The sequence below is a fragment of the Hetaerina americana genome, unplaced genomic scaffold (assembly GCF_022747635.1).
Source record: "Hetaerina americana unplaced genomic scaffold, ioHetAmer1.1.p SCAF_10, whole genome shotgun sequence".
Classification (NCBI taxonomy): domain Eukaryota; kingdom Metazoa; phylum Arthropoda; class Insecta; order Odonata; family Calopterygidae; genus Hetaerina; species Hetaerina americana.
The window spans coordinates 76581921-76609010 of NW_027286070.1; the positions used below are offsets into that span (position 1 = coordinate 76581921).

The 27090-nt window shown below is 35.6% G+C and overlaps 1 protein-coding gene across 3 annotated transcripts in view; it reads left to right on the forward strand.

Moving 5' to 3' along the window:
- The window catches only part of emb (exportin-1 emb), a 47247-nt gene that overhangs the window by 9561 nt on the left and 10596 nt on the right, over positions 1-27090 (forward strand). For all 3 annotated transcript variants that reach the window (XM_071598921.1, XM_071598920.1, XM_071598919.1), the window contains exons 6-19: positions 1084-1314; positions 7480-7599; positions 8522-8650; positions 8739-8894; positions 9085-9282; positions 10363-10605; positions 11651-11885; positions 14060-14223; positions 17541-17675; positions 18835-19125; positions 21742-21990; positions 22656-22775; positions 23220-23352; positions 24064-24356. In XM_071598921.1, the coding sequence (XP_071455022.1) occupies positions 1084-1314; positions 7480-7599; positions 8522-8650; positions 8739-8894; positions 9085-9282; positions 10363-10605; positions 11651-11885; positions 14060-14223; positions 17541-17675; positions 18835-19125; positions 21742-21990; positions 22656-22775; positions 23220-23352; positions 24064-24356 (2697 nt within the window). The remainder of the gene's footprint in view (positions 1-1083; positions 1315-7479; positions 7600-8521; positions 8651-8738; positions 8895-9084; positions 9283-10362; positions 10606-11650; positions 11886-14059; positions 14224-17540; positions 17676-18834; positions 19126-21741; positions 21991-22655; positions 22776-23219; positions 23353-24063; positions 24357-27090) is intronic.

Consider the following 27090-nt stretch of genomic DNA (forward strand, 5'->3'; position numbering starts at 1 on the left):
AAAAAGTGTATTTGCCAAATGCTGTTTAAGTAAAAGGAGATCATTTATTAATGACCCTCATCAGAGCTTGAGGCTGTTTTAACTTTCTTTGCAATAACATCATGTATACGACTGCTATCTTGATTAGCTCATAAGAGTGTAGAGACCCTTTCTTTCCCGAAGTTTTTCTAGGAACCTTAATTCTTTCAGTTCGTCAAAGTTGCATACATTTTGGCAAAGCATGCAAGGGCTGCTCTGTTTTTGCTACATTATAGACATAGGATAGGATTTGTAAATCATGTAGGGGTGATTGTGAATCGTGTTGCCAACAGTACTTGCAATTTTCGCCTAAATGGCTTTGTTGATCTCATTCATGAGTCAATTTATTGGCAGTGATTTATGATGAAAAAATCAAGTTTTAATTTATTTATATAATTCATTGGGAGTAAAAGTTGGTTATTAACTTGAGAAGTCCACCTCACTCTGATGTGTAGAATGATTTATATACATTCCTTTCTGTTTCATATGCAACATGGCAGTTTTGTTATTTTAAAGAATGCTTTCAGAAGCTATTTCCCATATCCAAAGATCACAAGATGTGGGATAATGAGTAAAATTGCAAAACTAAGTAAATACTTTGGATTTGCCCATTTCACAAGATACCATGAACACGGTAGTCAACCCGAAGGTCATTTTGGTAGCTGGTGGTAGAGTTCACCCTGTATTAAACCAGAGGGCATATGAAATTCACTCATTAGCAGGGTAGGGGGGCCAGTTCCTTTCCCTGTGCCGGGTATGCTTTCCCAGGAAGATCTGGTACCCGAAAAATCACTTAGCTTGGGTGGAGCTGCTGGTGCCCAGAGAGGTTTGCCTGGGAATTGAACCTGGGTCATCTGGTCAGTAGTCCCATGCTCTATCCCTGGACTGCTACAACCCCCAATTCACAAGATATTTTTTTAAACTCAATGTACGTAATGTTAATTGTAAAAAAATTTGTGTTTAGGCGTATTAAGAGTATGAGAATCGGTAGTCATGCTGTACCCTTTGAAGTGGTTTTCTTTCCCATTGCAATTTTATTTGTATTTAATAATTATCTTTTCACAGGTCCTCAAGCGAGAATGGCCCAAGAATTGGGAATCGTTTATACCTGACATTGTGGGAGCAAGTAAAACTAATGAAAGTCTCTGCCAGAACAACATGGCTATTTTAAAGTTGTTAAGTGAGGAAGTATTTGACTTTTCCAGTGGACAAATGACACAAACAAAAGCTAAGCACTTAAAAGATACCATGTGCTCAGAGTTTTCGCAAATATTTCAGCTCTGCCAATTTGTTATGGTAAGTTTTTCATGCTGTTCAGCTAATGCCAACTTTGGGTTTCTCTCCACCCTTCCTCGATTCCCTGATTGTCCTATTCTTATCAAATGACACCCAACCCCAATTGTGAATGTGATCTTGGCTGTCAGTTGCCTCTACTAATAACTGCTACTTTTATGTCAATGATAAAAAATGTTGATCTGAAAATTTTTTGCTGTGTTTCAAGCTATAAGATAGGTTATTTAATTTTTTTTTGGATTTATGCATTATATCAGCTAGTTTTGTTATTATTATTATTATTATTACTTTTTATTTGCCCAGAGATCACAATACAAAAATACCAGGTGGGTGAAGTATGTACATGATATAAGGCACGTCAATGAGGAGCAAAGACACAGGCTCAGTTAAGATACATAAAAGAATAGATGCTCATAGTTACATAAGTGTTTGGTACAAACCCATGAACATCGGCTGTAACATGCACATACAATATCAAATTCAGAAAAATATTGTCTTTAAAAATGTTATCTTGTTGAGTACAAAAATATGCGCCAAACACATGTACTATACTTTCACAAGTGGATGGCAGGAAAGGGCTGTGGGGTCAATCCGTTTTTTATGCTTTAGGTGTTGAACATTCAAAGTCTACTTCCATCAATCACTGTTGAATTTGTGTAATGCCTTCAGTTTTTTTTACTGAGGCATCAATAATTGTTCCTAAGCTCAAAATTGAGAAACAGAATGATCATCTCCCTATGATACAGAATTAATTGTGCAATTTTAGTGTGTTCTTCAGTCAACCAAGGAGGAGTGAATGTACCACAAACACTGCCTTGTACTGAGCCTATAGCTTCTATCCACTCTATAATTTTCCTTTGATACCAGTGATTCCAAAGATCCAGGCATTGAGAAGAAATGCATTAAATTTCCTGATAGATTTATGACTGAAAAAATATTCTACATCATTACAATTGCAATAAGTGCGCTTCCAAATAAAATTCATCAATGGGTGGTCACAATTTCATTTGACATTAATAATAATAATGATATACTTTATTCATCTTATCTTATTCACATTTTTTTCAAGACTTTTTATAGGAACATACAGTTGTCCATAGATAATATACTATACAGCACTATATTCAATCACATAGAATATTTGTATAAATAGACCTAATATTCTACTCACGCTAGACCTTATAGTTTTAGGCAAGTAAAGTCGAGCTCATAATACTCCTCTATTGAGTATAAAGGATTGGAGGTAAGCCAATCACACAGCACCCTACGGAACACTACATTGCGGGCTGACTTTACAGATTTTGGAAGCATATTAAACAATTCGATAGGTAGACCTTCAACTTTGTAAGTCCTATCTAGCCTAGAGTATGGAAAATCCATATTAGACTCTGCTCTGGTGTTATGGCTGTGAACGTCAGCCCTAGTGGAGTACATACTCGTATTTTCTTTTACATGAACTAATGAATAGAATATATATAAATTATAGACAGTCATAATTTTTAAATTTAGAAAGAGAGTCTAAAGTGTTCAAGTGGACATGAATTAGATAAGGTACGGACTGCCTTTTTCTGCTTCACAAAGATTAGCTTAATATCAGATGCATGCCCCCGAAGTCTAATGCCATAAGTGATATGTGAGTGAAAGAATGCATAGTAGGCATTAAGTAAGTAGTCCTTACTCACATATAATTTCAATTTCCTGAGCAGAAATAAGGCTCGTGCAAGTTTCTTCCTTCATGTATAGAATATGAGCACTCCATGTTAACTTGGAGTCTAAATAAAATCCCAGCAGTTTCACAGGGACAGTATCCGGTGTAGCACATTTTAGAGTACATATAAGATGCTGAGTTTTATCGGGATTCATAAGGAGATTGTTGGCAGAAAACCAGTCCACTGCCTTTTTAAGTATAATAGGAACTCTATTCATCGCATCAGAATGATGGGGGGAACTATGTAGGAAAGTAGTATCATCCGCATGGAGGACATATTCAGTAATCATATTGGGGCACAAGTCATTAATCATGACCAGAAATAAGAGGTCCTAGCACAGAGCCCTGAGGCACACCATATTTAATGGTTTGGAATGTTTACCATTTACATAAACTGACTGCTTATGATTGGATAAGTAGGAAGAAATAAATTTTAGTTCAGTATCCTTAAAACCATAGTATTTCAACTTATTTACGAGAATTGTGTGATTAACACAGGCAAAAGCTGAAGAGAGGTCACATAGTGAGAGAGACAAACATTGATTACCTTCAAAAGCCTTAATAATTTGCTTTATAACATATTCAACAGCTTGAGTTGTACATTTGTTGGGTCTGAAACCAAACTGAGTCAGTGTAAATGGATTTAAAGGTTCAAAATAGTCCAGGATTTGGTTAAATACAACTGATTTTAATGATTTTTGCAAGTGGAGAAATAATTGTAATAGGACGATAATTGTTTGGAGAACTGATATCACCACGTTTGTGCATAGGAACGACCTTGGAAAACTTCAAATGATCAGGAAAATAACCAGACTGGAGACAAGAGTTAATGACAATGGCTAGAGGGTATGCTAACCAGTCAATTTCAGATTTGATTGAATTATTTGAAAGCCCAAACATATCTTTACAATTAGAATTCTTGAACTTTTTCACTACTTTAATTATATCTATCTGAGAAACTTCTTTCCATCTAAATGTAGAATTGGTAGTGGGAGTATTGCATAATAGGTTATTAGCAGTGTTAGCTGAGGTTTGATTAATATTATTTATATCAGCTATAATATTGTCAACCGAACTAATAAAAGTAGTTATTAAAAGATTCAGAGTCTATTGGAACATCACCCGAGTTTTTACTTAATCCTGTTTCTTTTTTAATGATAATCCAGGCTGCTCTGCATTTGTTGGATGCACTATTAATGTAGCTAACATTGGCATGACATTTAGCCAATATAAACTCAGTTTAGTAGTCCTTTTTTTGGTTATTGTAGGCTTTTTTAAGATCATCACTACCACATAGCGTATACTGTTTATATAAGTTGAGTAAATTCCTTCTCTTATTCTCAAGGTCAATATTAAACCAATTTGCCTGTAGATTGGGCATCTGTTTCAGCTGAATTAATTTATTTGGTAATGCACATTCAAACAATAACAGGAAATGACTAAAAAAAGTTGCAAACTGTCTTTCACAATCAGTATAGGTCAGCAGGGCATCCCAGTCAGTATCATTGAGCAAAGTTATGAAGTCATAGACATGGTGTACAGTCATCAGTCTAACCTACACAGTTTTGGAAGTTTTCTTATAGCTATTGACACACAGCTTAGGGTGCCATGAAAAGGAGATTGCAAAATGATCAGAGAGCATGGGGTCAAAGACTTTGAGAATATAGTCGGATTTATCAGTAATAGTTATTACATTGTCAAGACAGGCATTCAACCTAGTCGGTTCCGAATTAGCACAATATAAATCAAAGCCCCTGAGAAGGATGTTTAGCTGAGTATGATTCCTTGAAAGGCAACCCATGTCAACATTTAAATCGGTTCCTATAACGATAGTTGCGTGAAAGTTTTGAAGATAAGTTGAAACCTTCTCAAGCTATCCACAGAACACATCAAAGTCTCCATTAGGAGAACGATAAATAGATGCCACAATTAATCTCATTCCTTTAAGGTACACGGCAACAATTTCAAAATGTAGACCCATACAAAAATGATGTAAATCCAAACATTTACACAGGAGGCACGGTAATTACAAGTAATTACAGTATAGTGAAAGAAAGTTTTTCTTTACTGTAAGCAGTGTGGTCCTCTTTAAATCCATTGCTTAATGTTTTGTCCCAGGTTGAAGTCAAACTAAGAAAGTGCCATTTGATGGTGTCATCCAACTTTTTTATATTCTTAGAAAAGCATAAATACTGTTGCATAGAGTGGTTTAAGCTTCATGGAAGGCACAATATTGAATCAGTATTAATGAGGCACAATAAAATGTGATCCTCCATCTCTACCTCAAAAATATGCTTATCCCAAATAACATTTTACAAATGAATCCACCAGAGCTTAATATTGTATCACTAAAATTATTATGAAGCTTGGGAATTACATGCTCCAGTTTTCTTTTAGTTATTCAATAGTCATTTACAAGGCTTTCTGTAATCACTATGTTATGATCACTGCATACATCTCTCACGAAATGGAGTACAGTTGCATAATGAAAATTCAAGTCTTCCCAATTAGTGCTTGTTTCTCAGACAGCAGTAATGAAGTGGAAATGATGATCTCAGTTTTTATGTACTCGATAATGATTACTGTGTGTTCCTACACAATTATTACCTTTATTAGTGTTCAGAAATTTAGAACTTCAATCCCATTTACTAAATATTTTAAAGAAACCCTCACTTTCTTCCGAATGTAAGCTTTAATCACTGAATAGCTACTGAATAAACTTGGCATTTGTTCACATGAAAAACTTAATGATACTATTGGTTTTGATGCATCATCAGGTAATCTGGATTGCATAGGCGACCATATTTGATGATGATGTTGCCTACACATCAATACCGGTAATATTAAAGTTTTTGTGTAAAAAAAAGCCAAGTTTACATATTCAATGAGCTTGAATTTTCACTAAGTAGAGCCCGAAACCATCAAATTCTTTAAACTGTACCGTTTATGTACTTTGGGTGAAGCTAATCAGAATGGCAATGCCTTGGTGGACTCATTTGCTTGCAGAATTTCAACATTGTAAGTTACGTGAATGAGATAGGGAAAACTTTTCAGGATGTTGCAATGCAATTGATAACATGGGGGTGGAGCAGTGGTGATGGGGAAGGAAGTAGCCCTTGTTGGCTGTCGGATGATTGCATTGTCTGCGGACGGATTGGTTGATCAGGTGTCAGATAGTCAGCGCTCCACACCACACTTCTTCACTAGGTTGTTTTGTGGCCGAAATCATTCAATCTGGTGATTTGTGACCTCAGAATCTTCGGTTCTAAGAAAGTGTTTATATAATTGTAGGCTCTACTGTGATTTGCTCGACTACTTAAGAACTTTTTACCCTATGCTGCTTGTACGTTGCTCTCTCTAACCATCGCATTAAGTTTGCTCATTCCAAATAGCTTCTCTTTTCCTTTTACTGCGCCAGGACATGTTATTGAAAATGCTAGATATGGCTGAAAATTAATGTACAGTAAACTCTTGCTTATCCATCTGCAGACCATCTGTTTTGTGGATTATCCATGCTCCCTTCATAGCACCTTGAATTTTAGTGAAAATGTAATCTTAAAGATGCTTTAAAACTTCAATGTAAAATTTTACGAGGGTCATCCGGAAAGTAGTACCCGTTCGTGCCGCATGAAGTGCTGACGACGCGAGTAGCCGCTGGACGAGGTCAGATAGCTTCAGTGGCTTGTCTGCCTTCTCTGAGCCAAGTTGCGTGACGCTAGCATTGCCTGTGTTGTTTCTGTGATTGTTTACAATGTTTAAAAAAATTGAGAACGCCGCCAGTTGTGAAGTGAGGGCAGTGATTAAATTCCTCAATGCAAGAAACGTTCGCCCATGTGATATTCATCGCCAATTAAAGGAGGTGTATGGAGACAATGTAATGGACGAGTCATCTGTTCGGCGGTGGTGTCGCAACTTCAACATGGGGAGGGGGAACACACACGACGATGAGCGTTCGGGGAGACCGTCTGTCATTACAGACCAACTGGTGAGCTCAGTTGACGAATTCGTGAGGAACGATCGGCGCGTCACAATTGATGACATCTGTGAGCATTTTCCCAATGTTTCTCGAACAATTGTTCATGAAATTGTTAAACACCATCTGCATTATGCAAAAATTTGTGCAAGATGGGTCCCTCGCAAGCTTACAGATGAGCACAAAACCAAGCGTATGGCTGCAGCACTGACGTTTTTGGGACGTTATTCTGATGAAGGAGACTCTTTCTTGACTCGCATAATTACTGGTGACGAAACATGGGTTTGTTTCGTCATCACCTGAGAGTAAACGACAGTCAATGGAGTGGCATCATGCTCATTCACCAAACAAACCAAAATTAGGGTCCAAATTTGTCTTTCGACTCTGAATGAAAAAAGCCAGGCTCTGTTAGATATTATTTGTAACTGAATAATTAAAAATTATACTAAGTATTACTCTTTTAATCTTGTTAAATGCTCACTTTCAGGATACATCTCAAAATGCCCCCTTAGTTGGTGCAACATTGGAGACACTTCTGAGGTTTCTCAATTGGATCCCATTAGGATATATTTTTGAAACAAAGTTAATAAGCATTCTCATTTATAAGGTAAGCTTGGAAAATTCTGTCCTGTAATTTCTCCCAGTGTAAAGCCCTTTAGTGTGGGCTTATGAAAAATATTTGTTTTTAATGGTGAAATCATCATTAAAGCATTGTGGTTTATTTTTATTGCATGTGCAATTTGAAATTTGTGTACTGGGTGGCCACTCATTTGGAAAAAATATTTTATTGAAATATTTTGGATATCTTGATTAGAATGTCATTCGTGAGAATTCAAGTACTTGATATGCCAACTGTAATTAGATATCACAGCATTGAGGGAAGTGTTATGATATTGTTGATGTTGGCATTATAGACATAGTGAAAGTGTGTAGGCATCATTGGTTTTGGAAGGAATCATTATTTCCATTTTTTTGGGAAAGAAGCATCACTTTCATCCAGTTTATTGTAGAGTTTCAGTCAGTTCCCTCTCTGTATCTGTTACTTTGTATAGATGCATGTGCATGTTCTTTAGTATTATAGCAAGCTTGGATTTTTCCAGTTTTAAATTGCAGGATTAATGTTTCCTATTGTAAAATATGTGGGTAATTATCAGCAAAACTCATTTTGAACTAAGGATTGTGTGACTCAACGTACTAAATTCAATTTAAGAAGGCTGATTGGTAGGGAAATGGTGAAGCATACCAATCTAGAAAAAGTCAGGAATAAGAATTTAACTATAAGAAAAATGAGAGGTCAGTTTGATGTTGGAATGTTTTTGTTGTGTAATATTCAATTCCTTAATATTTATAGTTTAAATGTCGAGTAGGTGGTGTGCTCCGCAGGAGATATCTTGAAAGAATACATCATTCCTCCTTAACAAGTATATTAAACCAATATTAGTGTGAAATGCATGTTAAAAGTCTTTTTTAGTTTAATGATGTATGCAATGGTCATAGTCTATTTGACTACATTTGGTAATTTTTTTCAGTTCCTGAATGTTCCCATGTTCCGTAATGTGACTTTGAAGTGTTTGACAGAAATTGCTGGAGTGACCGTGACAAACTACGATGAGATGTTTGTCGCACTTTTTACGCAAACGATGTCACAGCTGGAGGAGGTAATGATTAATGTAACTGTGTTCGCTGTGTCAGAATCGAAGGGGATTTGTTTTTTATTGCATGGTCATCACTGCTTGTTTCTTTCAGATGCTGCCTCTTGATACAAATATTCGGGAAGCGTATGCCAGGGGGCAAGATGCTGAGCAGAACTTCATTCAGAACCTGGCAATGTTTCTTTGCACTTACCTTAAAGAGCACGGTACACTGGTCGAAAGCAAGCAGCTTAATGATGCATTAATGAAGGTATCAAACTCTTGTAATGAGTAATATTTAGAAATGAGCATAGTTGTGTTAAGCCATTAATTGAACTTCTAATGCCTGTTTTTTTTTCATAAATTGGATAATAACTGTAAATTATGAGTTTATCATTGAGTATCGAATGTTGGTTTTTTGTAATTGTGGTAAAGTAACCTTTGTCTAATTTCCACCCTAGGCTCTACATTACCTAGTCTTAATATCAGAAGTTGAAGAGGTTGAAATTTTTAAGATATGTCTTGAATACTGGAATAGCTTGAGTGCTGACCTGTACCGAGAAATACCATATCCCAATCCAAATTCTACATTGTTCATGGCCAAAGTGAACTCCATGATTTCTCCACGTAGAAGATTGTATTTCCCAGTTCTTACTAAGGTAAGTAAAATTGATTCTGATCTCTATTTAGAGGCGTATGTATTTTTTATGATAATTACAGGCTGTTCATTATTCTGGCTGGGGAATCATTCTCACATTTTTCTGTTTCAATCATTGTTCCTCACTTAGGCAGCTCACTGCCTTACTTGTTCCTAAAATAGACGGGTTCATGAATTTCTAATATTTCATTTAACATGATGGAGTAAAAGTTCCTTGCGTGGAACGAAATTTTGGTGGTTAATTGGGGAAATGGGTTGTAGTCCAGTAATGTAACATTCCTTTTAAAGCACGCGCATCAGAATTTCTGCCTAGTTGAAGAATTCCAAATGGAATTCATAAATGCAGTACTGAAACTCAGAATTTGTAAGTGTGGAAAACAAGAAGGGAATCGTGTAGGAATGTTTCCATTGTGATGAGATTATTTAGAGATTAGATGGTGTGAAAAAGTTATTGCCCAAAATAGTCTCCCTTAATGGAACAAACATTTAAGTTTCATATCCCTAGGCACATAATACCACTTAAAGCCTTTGTAAGGGCATCAGGAAACCATGTTTTTAGGTATATAATTGTCTCCCTACCATAGGCAATTGTAATTTGGCTGTCTGTATCTAATGAGTGTAAAATTTTCTGCAGATTTTATTTTATGGTACAATGCATTTCACCAACTAGCGGCATCTGATGCCGCAAGTCAGTGAAACATGTTGTGCCATCAAATAAGTCTGTGGAAAATTACTAACTCATTTAATATTGACATCAAACAATTCCATGAAGTGAAGCCCGAAAATGTAAAGTATACTTAATTTGGCTTTTTGCTGCCTACCTGCGATGAAGACTGTCATGTTCATGGCTGTGAATCATTCCCTGTTGCCATCTATGAATATCAAAAATGGGTAATAGGATTTCAGATTGCCTTAATTTGGGGTAATATGACTGAAGAAGCAATTGCAGGGTGTTTGGTCCTTAAGAATATAAATTTCCTTAAAATTTCATTGCATTCGGCAGGTCAAGTCTTAGTATTTGTTAATTTTATGTTAAGAGATGTGAATATAACATTTCATTTTCATCACTCAAAATGTTTAGGTGAGGTACATCATGATTAGCCGAATGGCAAAACCTGAAGAAGTCCTTGTGGTTGAGAATGAAAACGGAGAAGTGGTGAGGGAGTTTATGAGGGACACAGACTCTATCAACTTGTATAAGAATATGAGAGAAACTCTAGTATATCTGACGCATCTTGATTGTGCAGACACGGAACGGGTGATGACTGAGAAGCTTCAAAACCAAGTAAATGGATTGGAATGGTCGTGGAAAAATCTCAACACGGTATGTACTTGCATCTCACAGAGAACCCTCATAGGCACACTTTAAACTAGTCTTTGTGAAGGAAGACTATTTCAGACAAATGTAGTCTGTGCTTGATAGTGGGAATTCATGTCATGCACTTGAAATAGCATTTTAGTGCCTCAGAAACTTGAACTAAAAGTGAAACTACTTGTATAATGAAACCTCATTACTTACCCCTCCAATCAGAAAATGAAGTTTAACAGTTCAAGTGGTGAGTAATTTAAGGCCAAAAACATATCAAGGTGCTTTTATTGAGGATACATTGAAAAATGTGTGCCAAGAAAGTCAGACCCAGGTTCCAGCTATGTGGCTCAAGTGCCTCTTTATTTTGAAATCTTTCATTGAAATGTGTGGTAACATTCAGCATTTGTATAAGTGAAAGAAATTTACTCTGTATTTTCCACACGCTTTTATTCATAGTTAAAATGCCCCATAAAGCACAGAATAAAAGCACGTGAAAAATACCTAGTATTCTTCTTTCATTCAAGATGAATTTCCACTTAGTAAAGCCTGATATCATGTGTGTATAATGATATTTATGTTGCAAACTTGATTTCGCTCTTTGGAATTCAATGTGTCTTATCTTCATTTCTTGCGAAAATCTCCATCCTCTAAACCTTTAATAGATAGCCATAATATGAATTTTTGTGTTTGAAATTGTTGAGTCATTTTTTTCGCTATCCAACTGAATGCAGACCCCCCCTCAGTAAGAGTGGAAGATAGCTCATAGGCATATCAATTTGGAAAGTACTGCTTGTCAGCTGATGGCAAGCATTCCATTCTATGCCGTCCTCAATCCACTCATTTGGTAGACAAAAGCCAAGTCATGGCTACTATGCAGTTAATGCTGGGCTCTCCTTTAGAGAGAGTGAATGGTTAACATGGGAGTTGGTGGTTTCTTGAGGGGTACAGATTTTAAAACTTTTTGCAGCCCCTTATTATTTGAATTGCTTGATTGTACCGTGTTTATTGATGCGCCGCTTCTTTGATATTATTAAGACTAAATTACTTTTTTTATTTTCAGCTCTGCTGGGCAATTGGTAGCATTTCAGGTGCTATGCTGGAAGAGGATGAAAAGCGTTTCTTGGTAACAGTTATTAAGGACCTTCTGGGCCTTTGTGAACAAAAACGTGGGAAAGATAACAAAGCTATTATTGCCTCCAACATTATGTATGTCGTTGGACAATATCCAAGGTTTTTAAGGGCGCACTGGAAGTTCTTGAAGACAGTGGTGAATAAATTGTTTGAATTCATGCATGGTTAGTATGGATTGTTTTATAATTGACTATGATATAATATACTTTTTGAAAACCTCTAATTCTTTGAAGCCATTTAGGTAAAAGGGGAGGAGAAAAAGAGAGGAGATCAGAGACACTTGCAATCAGTGTCATTGCCTAAAACATTGGCAATGTTTAATTTTGGGTTAAGACCATGAACAATATGTGACTACTGTTTAACTCAGTTAAATTAAGACTAGGTAAAAAATAATAAACTTAAATGGAATTCAACCACCTACTCATTATTACTCTGTTGAGTTTTAAATTTTATTACGCATGTTTGTTTTTGAAAAATGATGATGAGAACATTAATGGCTTTGGGATGTCTATGCTAAACCTCATAAGGCTTACATTTTCATTCAGTCTTCCCAGGATTAACAGTCCAATTTAATTTCTTTGTTAGATGTTTTAGTAATAGGTATATTCTTTAAAATGCCAAAAATGAAACTTGTAGAATAACTTATGTATTGGAAAGTGTATTTTAGTTGTTTAAACCTCAAATCAAAAACAACAGTCTTTGATTTGAGGATTAGTAAGTGACAACAGGTGTGGGTTTCTGATCCCATGAATGTCTCTTTCCGCGAATAAGTTTCACATTGACATGGTGGCTAGTGAATCTTGAATTCTGGAAAAACCTGAATTTTAGGGAGAGGTAGTGGATTGTAAAAGGAAAAATGACTTTTGTATTCTCTACATTTGAATTTAATAACCATAACTCATAAACACAGTAATCAACTCAAAGGTTGGTTTGGTAGGTGATGGTAGAGATCACCCAGTACTAAGCCCTATACGGTGTGTGAAATTCACACGTCGGGGTAGGGGGGCCAGTTCCTTTCCCTGTGCCAGCTATGGTTTCCAAGGAAGGTCTGGTACCCAAAAAATCACGGAGCTTGGGTGGAGCTGCAGGTGCCCGGAGTGCCTTGCCCGGGAATCAGACATGGGACCCTCTGGTCAGCAGTCCAACGCTCTACCCGCTGGACTACCGGGACCCACCTTTGAATTTAATATAAATGCTTAATTTAGTGATTTGTTTTAAACTTACCTTGTCGCTAAATACACAAGGAATTGAAGGTGGCTAAGAAATTATTCATGGCATCTGTGTACTTAGAGGGAGCATTCATGGAGTTATCAAGCTAATCAAGTGTCATGACACAACTGCTTACTTGCCACTGTTCTCCTACCAAGTAGGAATCATTAAGTACTTCTTTGAATGAGGATGTTGCTGTGGAAAAATACTTCATAATTGGAATGGTGTTTTGAAGTGTCTCCTGATACTCTTTGTATTTTGAAGGAGGTATAGAATACTATAAAGTTTATAAGAAGCATTTCAAGCTCTTGTATTATTTTTTTCATAAGCATTTAATTTTTAAGAAGTGTCAGTTCTTCATGGTAATTATAATATCCTATTCAAAGCTGTAATTATCTTTACAAACACATTTTCTGAATGCTAGCAATGAAAAAGAGAAGGTGCCTTGGGGTGGTTAAAATTCCTCAAACATTGAGATGTTTTAAAGAAGTTAATAAAAACTCCAATGTGGTGCTCCAAAGCATTTGAATGTGCACAGAATGATGTATTTAAGTAATTTTTAATATTTTGAAAAATGACTTTTATTAATTTATCATTTTTGCACGGGGGGAGAACATTGGGCAAAGGAGAAAGGGGAATGAATAGGATAGGGATGTTGGATGGATTGAAAGGAGGAAAGGGGTTTGTGGAAATGGAGAGGGACTTGCCATAGTGCTCTATTTCACGCTAGGTTTTTGGCTTGGAAAAACTATATAGGCACTGTCCATTCAAAAACTACCTTAACTGGTAGATAACAAGAAAAAGTTTTTGCAAGCATCACTTTGCTACAGTTGAAAATGCCGAAATATTAGAACAGGTTAATTTAACAGTGTCGATTGGATTACATTTGGGGAAACGAGTTGATGAACATGATAGCGGAGGACCTTGAAAGATGAATTTTTATCCTTGACAATCTGAAAGAAATCCTGAAATCAGAAACAATCTGATTGCTGGCTAATCTGCTCAGTGTTTTATTAATGTGCTTGCCATAGATTCAAAATGTCTTATTTTTTTAATAATGGAACATTTGCTGTTAGGCTGGTATTGTTGTGTTAACTTTGTCAACGTTCATTTCGTCTTTTTCTCACAGAAACCCATGATGGTGTCCAAGACATGGCCTGTGACACATTCATCAAAATTGCTATTAAGTGCCGTCGACATTTTGTGACTGTGCAGATGGGCGAAGGAATGCCGTTCATTGAAGAAATTCTCAATACAATAAGTTCCATAATATGTGACCTACAGCCTCAGCAGGTAATGATTATGCCTTCTCTTGAGTTGTCTCATTTGAATTCAAGGACACTACGGGAGATGCCAAAATAGTAACTTTTTAATGGAGCCTGCTATTATTTCACATTAAAATTAAACAAATACAAATATTGTACAAATTATTGTCTTAGTTGTTTAATTTTTTTATCATTTTTTAGAATGTATCATAAATTTTCATAAAAAAATATTAATTTCATACATTATAATAGTTTTGTAAATAGCTGTATGAGGGTAATCCCAGAAGTACCCGACCCAACTAAGAAAACCCAAAAATTTAGGAAAAAAATGTATTTATTTTTCAACATAATCTCCTTTAAGCTTTATGCACTTTTCCGAGTGATGTTCAATGGGTTCGATACTCTTTATATAATAAGAACTCTCTTGCTCCTCAAAATAGCCATCAACTGCCGACATCACTTGTTCCTGGCTGGAAAATCTTTGACTGCCGAGCTGTTTTTGCAAACAGAAAACAATCCGAGGGGGCTAAGTCTGGCGAATAGAGTGCATGAGATAGCTATTCAAGCTTTAATTCATGAATTTTGGACATTGCAATAAGAGATGTCTTGATGAAACAACACTTTCTTCTTAGGCAAATGTGGCCGCTTTTGCTTGATTTCTTTGCTCGAACATTACAATAAGTTCGCTTAATACTCGCCATTGATAGTTTTTCCTTTTTCAAGATCATCAATGAAAATTATCCCACACACATCCCAAAAAACCAATGCCATGGCCTTGCGTGCAAGTGAAATGGCCCTCGCCTCTTTGGAGCCAGTTCTCCCCTTTGAATCCGTTGTTTTGGTTGTACTTTTGTCTCGAGTGTGAAGTAATGGACCCATGTTTCATCCACAGTCATGAAACGGCGCAAAAATTCTGCTTTGTTGCTGTACAACTTTGCTAAGCACTCAATTGAAACATCTTCACGACACTGCTTTTGCTCGAGTGTGAGCAAACGCAGCATCCATCTTGCACAGAGCTTTCTCTCTTTCTTTTTTGTGGCGTTATGCTGGTACTTATGTCTCTCACTTATGCCAAAAAGTTCGGCCATTTTGAATATTCAGATAATTGTTGACAGCTGTTTTGCTTGGAGGTGTTTTGGCTTGTCTTTGATTTTTGCCTGTTCCAAAAAATGGATCAAAGAAATTAAGTGCGCGGACGCATTCCGAATGTTGACTGTGGCGTATGGAGATGCTACCTTGAACCGAAGCAACGTTTATCAGTGGTACACAATGTTGTCAGAGGGCCGAGAAGATGTGAGCAGTGAAGAGCGTGCTGGATGCCGGAGCACGTCAACAGCAGACGTCATTCACTTCATCAAAACATTGATGAAGTGAAGGAAATAGTATTGGCCAATTGTGGAATCACCATTAGAGAAGTTGCTGAGGACCTAAGCATATCGACTGGCTCGTGCCATTCTCGTGACCCGTGACTATGACCCGGGTCGCCATGAAATTCGTACCAAAATTGCTCCATGTCGTTCAAAAACAGGAACGCATTAACATTGCTAATGAGGTGTTGGACTCTGTCCGCGATGACCCAAATTTGCTCCAGAGGGTTGTAACTGGAAACTCTCAATCTCCCAATCATCCCAATGGAAGCTGCAGCACGAGCCAAGACCAAAAAAAGCACACCAAGTTCAGTCGATTGTGAAAGTTTTCTTTGATTGCAGGGGCGTTGTGCATCATGAGTTCTTGCCAAAGGGTAGAATGGTAAATAAGGAATATCACCTGCAAGTTATGTGCAATTTGCGCAAATCAATCCGCCACAAACGCCTGGATTTGTGGAAGAACAAAACTTGGCTTTTGCGCCATGACAACGCCCCTGCCCCATGGAAGGACGACGCTACGCTACGATTGGCAACATAAAGACTGCATCGAAGGGGGAGCTGAACTAGATCACAAAAAATGATTTTTTGAAGTGATTCAAGGATTGGAAAAAAACGTTGGCACAAGTGTATAATATCTAATGGGGATTACTTGGAAGGGCACAAAATAGATATTCATGAATAAATAAATAATTTTTGAAAAAACACAAAATTCGCGATACTTTTTAACAGAGGTCGTGTAACGATACAATTGGGTGCATTTTCTTACTGCTTAATTATTTATTAAAGCTTACTTTTAAATGTATTGATTGCCAGAAGTGGCATTAAATTTGTATACTTATCATGAGGACATGGCCTGTATCATCAATCTCTGTTTGTTGATAGAGGTTACGTGTTATTTCCTCGTCTATGTCAAGGTTGAAATATTACTATACCAGTTTTGTTGCACAACACAATTTCAGAGTCAAAATTTGTTTTGAGAATTGCATGAATTTGCCCTTTTAACATTGCCAATTAATGACTGTTATATTGACTGGTACATCGGTACAAATTTTTAATTTGTAAATAAAAAATTAAATGAAAAAATCAAGGATCATGCATGAGAGAGTTGTATAAAAAGTTGAAAAAGATGTTATTGAGTGAAACTTATTCAGGGTTGTGTTCCAAAATGTATCGCTATTTCCAGCATGTAGTAAAGTCTTGGTTATAGTTTTGTTAAGTGAAAAAATCCTGCCGTTGTTATTTCCTCCTTTTTGTCAGTGCAATGGTAAAAGCAAACGAATGCAACCGTATCATGTGGGCATTACTCACCCACATGGGTAGTGAATTTCAGAACACTCTACAATCTTACTACAGATGATTTTGGTTGACGATGTCAACATGTTAAAATAATCAAAATAAGTATAAATCATTTACAACTTGATGACTACCATTAGAAGTGTTACATTTTATTTATTTTAGCCCTTCTCACTTGAGAACATGAATTTAACAGAAGTTCACACGTTTTAGTTAACATTAATTCACTGGAAAAGTTAACAGCTTTTGATCTTTACGAAGAAATAAGTGTCGAATAAAGCCATGAGATCTGTGGAAAAACTGAAATTTTGGTTGAAAATTTGGGGGTTATATATATATATATATATATGTTTTTTATTATATATATATATGTATGTGTGTGTATATATATATATATATATATATATATATGTATGTATGTATGTGTGTATAATATGTATATATATGTATATGTGTCAATATATATATGTGTGTGTATATATATATATATATATATATATATATATATATATATATATATATATATATATATATATATATATGTATATATGTGTATATATACACACACACATGTATATACATACATTATATATGTGTGTGTGTGAGATTCATGATTTATTGTAGCACTTGAATGGTACTCATCTGGTAGCAAATTGCTCAAGTGTTGCCTTTTTGACTTTGACAGGTGCATACCTTTTATGAAGCTGTTGGGCACATGATTAGTGCTCAGGTGGACCAAGTGGCACAGGAACACTTGATTGAAAAGTATATGCTGCTTCCCAATCAGGTTTGGGATGATATCATTAGCCAAGCTACCAAGGTGAGAGTTTATTCCATTATGTTTACTCCTGAAAGAGCTTCAAGCGTTATGAATTTCTTATGTGCTCCATTTTATCACTTGAAGGGGAATTTTCTATTTCTTTTCTAATGACTTATCAAAGTCATGAACTTTTAGCACAAGGAGATTCATATATTTGACAAAATATATGAGGTGTAGAAAATTTCTTGGGGATGCCCAGTATCCCGTAAAATTTCAAATTTACTTCTCTTTACATCCTTGAATATACGTAATATTGTTATGCTACAGTCAGGTCTCCAGAAAACTTGGTGCAGCAAAGAGCAAAAGTTCATCGCATTAGAGAGATCATGAGCTAATTTTGATCTTATGTCATTCCTGGTTTCATTAATAATTAAGTTTCTATTCATATATCACATGTATTACTTCATCAAAATTGTTTTTTAATATCATATATGAAAAGCCCATTAATATTATATATTGATAATTAGACTGGACTGTGAGGGCATTATTCTTACCTGCACTGAGTTTGTTGTCAATCTTTTTCTCGTGGGATCATTTATTTTAATCAACTTGGATGTTATACCAAGGCTTCTGACTGACCTAAGCTGAAATATTATTTGATATGAATATCGACCAATTATTCAGATGTCTTAGCTTAGTAGGTAGTGTTTGACTGCAAGACATCATTCCAATTTTAAACCTTAAGTAATGCCTGTAGACAACCCACAAGTCCAAAAGCAATATAACTTTCTTTTTGCCCAAATTTTGAAAGAAACCATATGGTGGCACCTGAAGGAAGCAAACCCCAACTGCCTTTTCCTCAATGGTGAATGTCAAAATTGATAACTTACTGAAATTACAAGATCATGCTCTCTGTCTTTTCCTTCACAGGAAATAATTTAATTGGTAAATTTAGACTTAAGTTTGAATACCATTCCAAGGTAATAACACCTTCTTACATGACCATAGGGGCCTCCTTTGCTCATAATGAGTGGAAGTAACATTCCCTTTTACAATCCTTCAGACCCTATGAAAAAATTTGGAATTTGTTCCTGCCTGTTGCTTCAATGGTATTGTAGGACTTGTGGTACAGTTAGATCAGTATTTCATGCTTTCCCTTTCAGTAAAAACCGTAGTGATGGCACCTGTGTTCCGACAACATCTTAACTTTGTTTTTCAGAATGTTGATGTACTTAAGGAGCAGGATGCCGTCAAGCAGCTGGCAAGCATACTGAAGACGAATGTGAGAGCCTGCAAGGCATTGGGGCACCCATACATGCTGCAGCTTGGGCGAATATATCTGGATATGCTGAATGTATATAAAGCAATGGGAGAAAACATTACTGCTGCCATTGCCTTAAACGGCGAGGCTGTAACGAAGCAACCCCTGATCAAGAGCATGCGTGTTGTGAAAAAGGAGACTCTGAAGCTGATATCAGATTGGGTCAGCCGATCAAATGATCCCCAGTTGGTAAGTTCATTCAACTTTTTATAGTTTCTATAAGTGATTTTAAATGAATGATAACCTGAAGTAATATATTAGTGCTAGTTTTTCCAAAGTGGCTCTAATCCGGAATACCTGGAAATTTCATTGGGAATCAACCAAGATGAATGATGTCAAAATGAAACTTTGTTAATCCCCCTGAAAGTAAACTTAAATGGGTCTTGAGGTTTCAGTGTGGTGCACAGCATCGCCAGGCCTGATGATGCTGTGCACCACAGGGAAACCTCAGAGACTCATTAAAGTTTATTTTTCACGTGGATTAACAAAATTTTATGTTGACATTGTTGATCGTGGAATGATTCCACAAGTTACACCTGAAACGATTAATTAAGGGAATCAATGGATGAAATGTCCATTTGAACCCCCTTTTCAATGGTGATATTTATATTTTTGAGAATGTCTAACCACCAGCCACTTGAATCATTTCCTTTGGTAGTTCTAAGAAATTGCTTGTCTATCCTTTCTATGATGTGTCCTATATTTTTACTACAAATCTTTGGATGAAATAAATTGATGGATTGATTACTAGTCCTAAAGTTAAAATTATATTAAGTCAAGTCATACTAGAGCAAGGTGAAAAGTTATAGGCCTGACAATTAAAGTGTAAGTTTAGTTAAAAAATGATTTTATTTTTCTATATAACTTTCCTTGACTTCAACACACTCGGTCCAGCGTTTCTCCAACATGAGTATTCCTTCCCAGAAGTGAGAGTCTGGAAGGCTATGCACTTATCCATTTCATCTCAACTTCTTCATTGGGCGTGAAGTGCTTCCAAGAAACAGATATCTTCAAGTATAATTGATTTTCGATTTTTTTGTGGCATCATGTTGGTACATTTCTCTCTCACTTATGCCAAAAAGTTTGTCCATTTTGAATGTTCAGTTAATTGTTTACAGCTGTTTTGCTTGGGCGTGCTTTGCCTTGTCTTTGATTTTTGCCTGTTCCCAAAAATAGATCAAAGAATCAGTATCAAATTTTGTGTGAAAAACGAAATTAAGTGCGCGGACGCATTCCGAATGTTGACTGTGACATATGGAGAAGCTACCTTGGACCGAAGCAACGTTTATTGGTGGTACAAAATGTTCTCAGAGGGCCGAACGACGAAGAGCGTGTCGGACGCCCGAGCAGGTCAATGACAGACGAAAACATTGATGAAGTGAAGAAAATAGTTTAGGCTAAATCACCATTAGAGAAGTTGCGCAGGTCCTAAACATATCGATTGGCTCGTGCCATTCAATTTTTACCAATGATTTGGGCTTGATAGGGGAAATTTTAAGAATGCTTCACAAATGGGTCTTGTCTTTGAAACAAAATGCTAATGTATCATAACAATATCCTATGGCTGGAAACCATTGGAACTGCATTATCAAACTAAAACATCAACAAAAGAAAATAGCATCTCAAGAAGTGTCTTTAATATAACCTCATCCCATTATAAGAGGAACCTTCATAAGACACTGATACCATTCAATTCTTTTCATTGATAATAAAAAGAAAGTTTATTTTCATTGATGCGTAATTCTTTGTGCTTTCTAAAAAAGTATGCAAATAAGACATTGAAATGGATGATGAAATGTTCAACTTTCTTTTCTTGAAATCTTAAAATATGCAACTGTCAATACAATTTGCTACATTTTCAAATGGATGTTGGAAAATGTCTTTTAAAAATATTTAAAATTGAATGAACATTGGGTAATAATTATAATGAGGTGTAGGCTTTCAGTTAAAACGTACAGAATATATGTGATATTTTTGTCTAACTGCAATTTCTTGGTAAAATGTTGGCCAATGTATTTGTTGTTTAGAATTATGAGGACTGAGTCTTAATGAATGTGATTAGTATAACTCTGAACCGTACCGCATTATTGATGGATCACGTGCAACCCGTTGTTTGCTCTTGGGTTTTTTTTTTTGGTTTAGCCATGTGGGTACAAATTTTAATGTGGTTATTCAATTTACCCCCTGAGTAAAGCTGGGAATTTCACCCATTGCACTGAACACTCTTGTCCCCAGTTTTGCTTGTAAACTGCTTTTTAATTTTATATGTTTTATTAATTAAATGTCTAATTTGTGATATTATACATACTGTATTTTCCCATCAATAATGTGTGCTTTATCTTTACAAAAATGACGACCCACATTATGTAATGAAAATTGAAAAAATCCAAACATAGACATATTTTTACACTAACACATCCAATTTAGACATATTTTTACATGCACTATTTTTAATATTTATGCGCATATATGTATAGATATTTTTATTGAACATGTATAGATGCACGGCATATATACTTGTTCAAGATAACTATGAAGCCCTGGGTGCACGGTATCTATACAAATTCATGATAACTACTAAGTTCTGGGTGCACGTTATTGATGGGAAAATACGGTGATTGAGAATTGGTAAACTGACATCCCAAATTTTTAAGGACAGTATTTACCTTCAAATAGCAATTCTATGACTTAGAAATTATATGCATCAAGTTACTATCAAAATTTATGTTAATCTCAATTAATTCTCCTTTACTCTTTTTCTAAGAGCAATTATATTACACCATTGATATTTTTTGTCTTTTCCAGGTACTTGAAAATTTTATCCCTCCTCTTCTCGACACGGTTCTTTTGGACTATCAGCAAACGAGGGTACCTTCAGCAAGAGAGCCAGAAGTACTTAGCACGATGGCTACAATAGTGAATAAACTGGAAGGTCACATAACTGGAGAAGTTCCAAAAATATTTGACGCAGTTTTTGAGTGTACATTAGAGATGATAAACAAGGATTTTGAAGAATATCCTGAGCATCGAACTAATTTTTTCCTGTTATTGCAAGTGAGTGTATTTGGATTCAAGTGCAATAATACAATATTGGTACTGTTTGCATGCATGACCTTTATTCAGATGTGTGCTGTTTGAAACTTTTAAGTTCTGGCAACTCTTTTTTTCATTAAATGTGGCTTTGATTTGTGTTGGAAATCATTGCCATTTTCAGGATGATTGTGCGATTGAGGGTAGATTTTGTGTGTGTGTTCCTCTGTCTAAGATGAGTTAATTGGCTCATCTGATACAAAGTTGGCCGTGATCATTTGTGGCAGGAATTTAACAAGAATGGTCGTGAGAAAGTGAAGCATATCTTGCTCTTCCTATTCTTCGTGGCAAGAATCTTTTAACTGGAAGAATGAAATCATCCTGCCACAGTTTGAATTTTTTATCATCCAAGATATTGTTGTGAAGATCACTTGCATCCCATGGCATTGCCAACAAGTTACATAATTAATATCAATGTTATGCTTTGCCTTTAGTTGTATGGTATCTAACATGCGTGATGCACTTGGATATATGCCTTTATCTGCCTAGCCCCAAAGGAAAGTCAAATCTTTAGAACTGAATAGTTTACTCTTCGTGTTGTGCATGACTGAATGAAATTTAGAGTAAAACTCTTTCTCTGCAGTCATATCATACTAAAGATATTTATTTTGGATCAACCATCTTTTCAGGCTGTGAATAACCATTGCTTTCCTGCGTTTCTCAGTATACCCCCGGCACAGTTTAAGTTAGTACTAGATTCTATCATTTGGGCTTTTAAGCACACCATGAGAAATGTGGCAGACACAGGACTACAGGCAAGTAAAGTTTTACTTACTGTGTTTGATCAAGAAATTATTTTACTGTTTTTGGAGAAAGTTAATGTCGTGGTGGATGTGATGGCAAGAAAACTTTGGACTCTTAGTTGGGAAAATTTGAAATAATGCATGTTTTTTGTATATTTTTCCAAAACCCTTTCTGTGAAGATGTATAAAATATTTTTGATGTGCAAATGATATTTTATGTTGATTAACACTTTTTAGGCTGCAATTCAATGCAGAAATAATGAGAATTACCTTGTTTTGGTTTATTTTTTAAGTTCAGGAGAGATTGAAAAATTTCATCCTGAATTTCTCATCAATTTCAATCAATTTCAACCGAAATTTCTCCGCTAGCTTTAGATAGAGTTTTATAAACTACTGATGCAAATAATTTTGTAGAGCACATTGCACCGACTAATTTTATTTATTTTTAACTTACAGATTCTCTTTCAATTGCTCCAAAATGTGGAGCAGCACGAAAAAGCAGCTCAGAGTTTTTATGAGACATATTTTACTGATATACTTCAGCACGTATTTTCTGTTGTAACTGATACATCACATACTCCTGGTAAGTAAAATCATACTGTGAGCCCAGTGTTTTGAAAGTGCAAAGCTGTTAAATTAAGAATGAATGTGGAATTTTCACTTTTCTTATCCCTTTAGTGGCTCACTTTTCGTTTGTTTTCTTTAATATGCTATTTGCCTTCATATTAACATTTTTAGACAAAGACTCTTAAACATATCAGGTTTATCGTCAATAGTTCGTGGTGTCTGTCCTTACGCATCATATTTGAATGCCAAATTACAATGCGGCTCATTCATTTCTTTTGAGGTCATTTTTATGTGATTTTGTCAAGTATTGTGTCAAGGTAGCAGATATGTATGTGCATAGATGTTCCACGCGTTTCATGCGCAGCCTGGTTTATACCTAAATTGTAACTTCAATTCTTAGGTTACGATCGCAAATCTTAGATTACTTCAATCGGGAAAAATTTTCATCTTCCCTCAATACTAATACAATACTAACTTTCTTTGAATAACTTTCCCTGTTTTTGTTGCTATGCAATGCAGGTATTGAAATATCTTGGTTTTCATTTGCTGAAATACTATCCACTGGGATAAAAAATGAGCTTTGACCTATTCATAATTAATGAAATCATTCAAAACTCAATAAATTCATTGGTATATTACTTCGCTTAATATAATAACAGTTTGTGTCTATTTGAAGTGGTTGAGTTGCTTTCATATTAGTAATCATATTTTGTATGTAATTGTCTAGGCCTCAACATGCATGCAACTATATTGGCGTACATGTTTAGTCTGGTGGAAATGGGACGAATAGTAGTTCCTCTTGGCCCAGCTGCAGCAGCTACAAGAGATCCAAATTCTACTGTTTTCTCCCCATCGAATAATTTACTATACGTTCAGGAGTTTGTGGCAAGCCTCTTACGAGCTGCATTTCCACATCTTACGGACAACCAAATAAAAATCACTGTTCAAGGCTTGTTTAATTTAAATCAAGACATCCCAGCTTTCAAGGAGCACCTTCGTGATTTCCTTGTCCAGATCAGGGTAAGTGTCCATTGTATTTTTTAGGATTGAAAGCTTAAGATGTAATTAAATGAAATCTCTTAAGATATAGTTTATAGTATATATGACCCCATTGTAGAAAAATGTGAAGTCCTAACGTGCAACATTATTTGTTCCTTACATCCTAATTAGAAGACAATTTTGTCTAATGTGAAAGAAATGATATTTATAATAAATGCTTCGTAATCGCCTGTGTATTAGGAGCTTTACTAATGAGCACTTATCCTCATGTGAGTATGTTCTGTGACTTAGCTTAAAATGCTCATACAACAAGACTCGAAAGCCTATGTCAGCTGGCCCCCCAATCAATCAATGCAGAAGCTCTCGGGTGATGGCAGCCTGTACCAACGAGCTGGATTTATCTCATGTCCTTGCTTGCTGGATTGAATGATATTATCCTGCATAATATAGTCATATTATTATTATTATTATTATTACTTTTTATTTGCCCAGAGATCACAATACAAAAATACCAGGTGGGTGAAGTATGTACATGATATAAGGCACGTCAATGAGGAGCAAAGACACAGGCTCAGTTAAGATACATAAAAGAATAGATGCTCATAGTTACATAAGTGTTTGGTACAAACCCATGAACATCGGCTGTAACATGCACATACAATATCAAATTCAGAAAAATCATTGATCACAAACATGAATCAGACCATTACCATTGCTAGAAACTAAAAGTATGAACTTACTGGTCGGGAATATTGTTGAGATATTCATCAACCGAGTAAAACATATTGCGTTGTAGATATCTTTTTAGTTTATGCCTGAATACGGCAGTTCCCTGTGTATCCTTGATACTTTTGGGTAGTTTGTTAAATAATCTGATGCCCATTTCATTGGGTCCTAATTTCAATGCTTTAGTTCTTATATTCCCATAATGGAAGTCATTCCTGCCTCTGGTGTAATGATGATGATAGGCAGAGTTAAGAGAATAGTTGCCGATGTTATTTTTTATATATAGAATTAAAAACATAATGTAGATGCATGGGAGAGGTAGCAAATTTAATTCATGGAAAATAGGCCTTGATGGAGCATTGTAAGGTTTCCTGGCGATGATTCTAATAGCTTTCTTTTGCATTTTAAAGATGGTTTGAGAAATAGCAGCTGATCCCCATAATATTATACTGTAGGTTATATTTGAGTAAATTTCCCCATAGTACAAATTGAGTAGTACAGTTTTACTTGTAGTTTCATACAGGTGTCTTAATAAGTAGCAAGTTGAACTGAGCTTGTGTTGGAGGGCTTTTACATGAGTATCCCAAGAAATATTTGCACATAGAGAAATACCTAGAAATTTGCATTCTGTCACACGCTCAATTGATAGGTCATTGATTTTTACCAGCAGATCATCTGATATGTTCTTATTGTGTGTAAAGTTTACTATTTTACTTTTATTTACATTTAAGTCTAGAAGGTTGTCTGTACACCACTTGTTTATAGCAAGTGTGACAGACTTAGCTTTTTCCACAAGGCTGGGATATGTTTGTGTTGATATTATTATATTAGTGTCGTCAGCGTACAACACTGGTATTATTCCATCATTATTTGGTAAGCAGTTAGGTAGGTCATTGATGTAAATCAGAAAGAGGAGTGGCCCAAGGGTTGAGCCTTGTGGAACACCTTTGTTAACTTGGTATGCTTCGGATGAATATTTTGACCCATCAACTGATAACACTACTTTTTGAGTGCGATTATGAATAAAGGACTTCAACCAGTTTAAAGGACTTCCTCTAATTCCTATTCTATTGAGTTTAATTAGTAGTCTATTGTGGTTTACATTATCAAAAGCCTTTGACAAGTCAAAAAACATTCCAAGAGTTTTGCGTTTAGCATCTAATGAATTAAGTATGCTGTCGATAGCCTGACATATGGCAGTTGTGGTAGACCTTTCCGATCTAAATCCATGCTGAGAATTAGAAAGTAGGAAGTTTTTTTCGAGATAAGATGCTATTTGCATATACATGGCTTTTTCGAATATTTTAGCAAATGTATTTTGGACGGCTATTGGTCTGTAGTTATTCAAATCATTTACACAGCCATGGTTTTTATAAATGGGCACTACTTTTGATTCTTTTAATTGGGATGGGAAAATCCCTTGTATCAAAGATTCATTAATTAAAAATAAAAGGGGTGCTTTTATGGCTTCAAAACAATGATGAACAACTTTACCAGGAATTTCATCTGGGCCAGTACTGGATTTGTTTCTGAGTGAGGAGACAATAGTTTTTAGATTGGTTTCAGAACAGGGCTTGGCAAACATTGACGATGGTGCATTTGCTAAAAGCACATTGGCTGGAGAAGTAGTTAGGCAAGGAGCTGATACGTAGTATTTGTTAAATTTATTAGCTAGAGATGAATAGCTAATGGCAGTGTTATTTTCAGGGTTACAAAGTTTTGGGAGAGTGAGTTGTGGATTTTTCTTACCTCTACAGTCATTAATTATTTCCCATGCAGTTTTGGACTTGTTATTGGAATTAAGTAACTTATTATCATTATAGGTTCTTTTCGTGGTAGAAATCAGTTTACGGTAATACTTTTGAAATTCCTTATAGAGTAACCTTTGTTCATGATTGTTTGAACTTTTACTGGAGATAGCAAGTTTTTTAAGGATAGTTGAGTAATAACGGATCTCATCAGTTAGCCATGGCTTACATTTAGTTCTATGAAATATTTTATGATGTGTTACTGGGAAACACATTTCAAA